Source organism: Austrofundulus limnaeus, unplaced genomic scaffold (assembly GCF_001266775.1).
Source record: "Austrofundulus limnaeus strain Quisiro unplaced genomic scaffold, Austrofundulus_limnaeus-1.0 Scaffold1875, whole genome shotgun sequence".
NCBI classification, from domain to species: Eukaryota; Metazoa; Chordata; class Actinopteri; order Cyprinodontiformes; family Rivulidae; genus Austrofundulus; species Austrofundulus limnaeus.
In genome coordinates, this window is record NW_013954277.1 from 5087 (window position 1) to 7571 (window position 2485).

The following is a 2485-nucleotide window of genomic DNA, read 5'->3' on the forward strand; positions in this document are numbered from 1 at the left end:
TTACTCCTTCCCTTTGAATATGTTACGTTACTCCTTCCCTTTGAATATGTTACGTTACTCCTTCCCTTTGAATATGTTACGTTACCCCTGCTCTGACTTTAAGTCTTACAAAGAGCTGTAAGAAGACCTGTGGTGAACCTGAAGACAGGTGTCTCTTGTTTTATTATCTAACCTTTAATGTCTGCTTGTCTTCAGTGCTGATCATCCCAGTCTGGAGGCGTGGCTAAAGACAACCAGTCAGCAAATAGCAGTGTTGCACTTCAGCCACAGGAGGCAGTCAGATGGTCAGTCAGCTGTCAGTTAGAGGATGGAGTCGTGTGCTCCCATCACTGTTTACAGAATGTTCAGGTGCTTTTTTCTGTGTTCCAGGTGTATCAGAGGGGGCGGAGCCTGTAGTTCCTGAGGGCTTCAATGTCAACCTAACTCCACAGTGAGTAAAGGTCACTGACTGTAAAAATAATAATCACAACTACTTTGATCAGTGGTTATAAAAACTGATTCTTTACAGAGTTTAGAAATGTTGCTTTTATTTATTTATGTATGTATTTGTTGCAAAAAAAGAGAAATGTTTTATTTATTTTTTTGCAAAAAAAGAAATGTTTTATTTATTTATTTATTTGTCCAGAAAATAATTTTATAAAGGAAATGTTACATTTATTTTTTTTATTTATTTTTTGCCAAAAAAAGACATGTTGCATTTATTGCACCAAAACTCCAGTAAATTTCTTACAGTGGGATTTTTTCTTGCCACCTTTCTGTTGAAGTAACACTTAAAAAACGAACAAAGTATTTATTTAACAATGGGCTACTGTATAAAAACAAACCCAAAAAGGTCAAATCAATAACTACAGTTTCAACAGAACCTCCAGTGTTTAGTAAGGGGCAGACATTTCTTCATTTATTACGTGCCATGACCTGTATGGGGGTGGATGTTTGATTTGTATAATGCTGGGGAAACCCTCCATGATGTGCACCAGCAGCAGGTGGTGTCAGTACTGTGGGTTAGGAGCTTGGATGTGAACATTGATTGTTGGGTTATACTTGTAGTGCTAACTGTTATTTCTGAATGTAGTGTAGCTGTTCACCAGTCTCATCTCAGTCTGCAGACAAGCTGCAGCAGCCAGAGGGGCTGCAGCTCATTCAACAGTCAAAGCAGGGAGGCAGAGCTCAAACTGAAACCTGTCAGTTTCTCTAACAGTTTGGTGCAACAATCTAAATCTGACTGATTGAATTTGATGGATTGCACAGCTCTAACAGGGAGTTTGTTTTCTTCTTGATGATGACCTCCCACATGTAACTGTGTCTCTCAGGAATCCATTTTCCAGTAGCATCAGTGAGATGATCAACACCTTCAGTATGTCAGCCTACAAGGTGGGTCTGAAGGTGAACCCCAACGAGCAGGACCCCAGAGTCCCGGTGCTGAGCTGGTCCACCTGCGCCTACACCATCCAGAGTATAGGTATGCACACAGCTGACTGTAGGAACACACTGCTGCTGTCAGCCATGCTCACTGGTTCTGTTGGTTTGTTTTCAGAGCGCCTCCTCATGGATGAAAACAAACCTTTGTTTGGAAGTTTACCTTGCCGACAGGTGAGTCACATGAAGACAGAGATTTGATGAGAATGATTGTTGGTTCCTGTGAGCACCACAGCCTGATACACTTCCTGTGTTTGTGTTGTAGGACGACTGTCTGAGCTCTCTGACCAGGTACAGCTCAGCCTGCTGGACCTCAGCTCCACTGAGATCTGTTCCTGCTCACTTCATTAGGCTGCTGTCAGGTACGACACACTGACACAGTGCTCAATGTGTTCTGCTCTTTGTGCAGTCACAAGTCAGACAGCCATCAAAATGATGAGTTGTTGTAAACATGTACTAGTTTCTAACTGTTGTGTTGTTGCTTCAGTTCTAGTGCCAGACCCTCAGGTAGAAGACACTCCATGTATTCTTTCCATTGACATGTTCCACCTGCTGGTGAGTGCCATCATTTCAAGTTCAATTTAAATCAATTTAACTTGTTTCTGTCCGTCTACGACCAGTTAGACCAGTTTCAGTCCAGTTTAAATGAATTAAAACCAGTTTCAGTCCAGTTGAAATGAATTAAAACCAGTTTCAGTCCAGTTGAAATGAATTAAAACCAGTTTAAGTCCTGTTTACATGAATTAAAACCAGTTTCAGTCTAGTTTACATGAATTAAAACCAGTTTCAGTCTAGTTTAAATGAATTAAAACCAGTTTCAGCCCTGTTTAAATGAATTAAAACCAGCGGCAGTCCAGTTTAAATGAATTAAAACCAGTTTCAGTCCAGTTGAAATGAATTAAAACCAGCGGCAGTCCAGTTGAAATGAATTAAAACCAGTTTAAGTCCTGTTTACATGAATTAAAACCAGTTTCAGTCTAGTTTAAATGAATTAAAACCAGTTTCAGCCCTGTTTAAATGAATTAAAACCAGCGGCAGTCCAGTTTAAATGAATTAAAACCAGTTTCAG

At 40.1% G+C, this 2485-nt stretch overlaps 1 protein-coding gene across 1 annotated transcript in view; it reads left to right on the top strand.

The window, feature by feature from the left end:
* Positions 1-195: 195 nt before the first annotated feature.
* The window catches only part of LOC106536558 (E3 ubiquitin-protein ligase UBR2), a gene marked incomplete at both ends in the record, with an annotated part of 13770 nt that continues 11480 nt past the window's right edge, over positions 196-2485 (top strand). Inside the window, 6 exon segments of the mRNA XM_014033861.1 lie at positions 196-284; positions 370-430; positions 1311-1459; positions 1535-1590; positions 1682-1778; positions 1904-1971. Coding sequence (XP_013889315.1) covers positions 196-284; positions 370-430; positions 1311-1459; positions 1535-1590; positions 1682-1778; positions 1904-1971 — 520 coding nt within the window.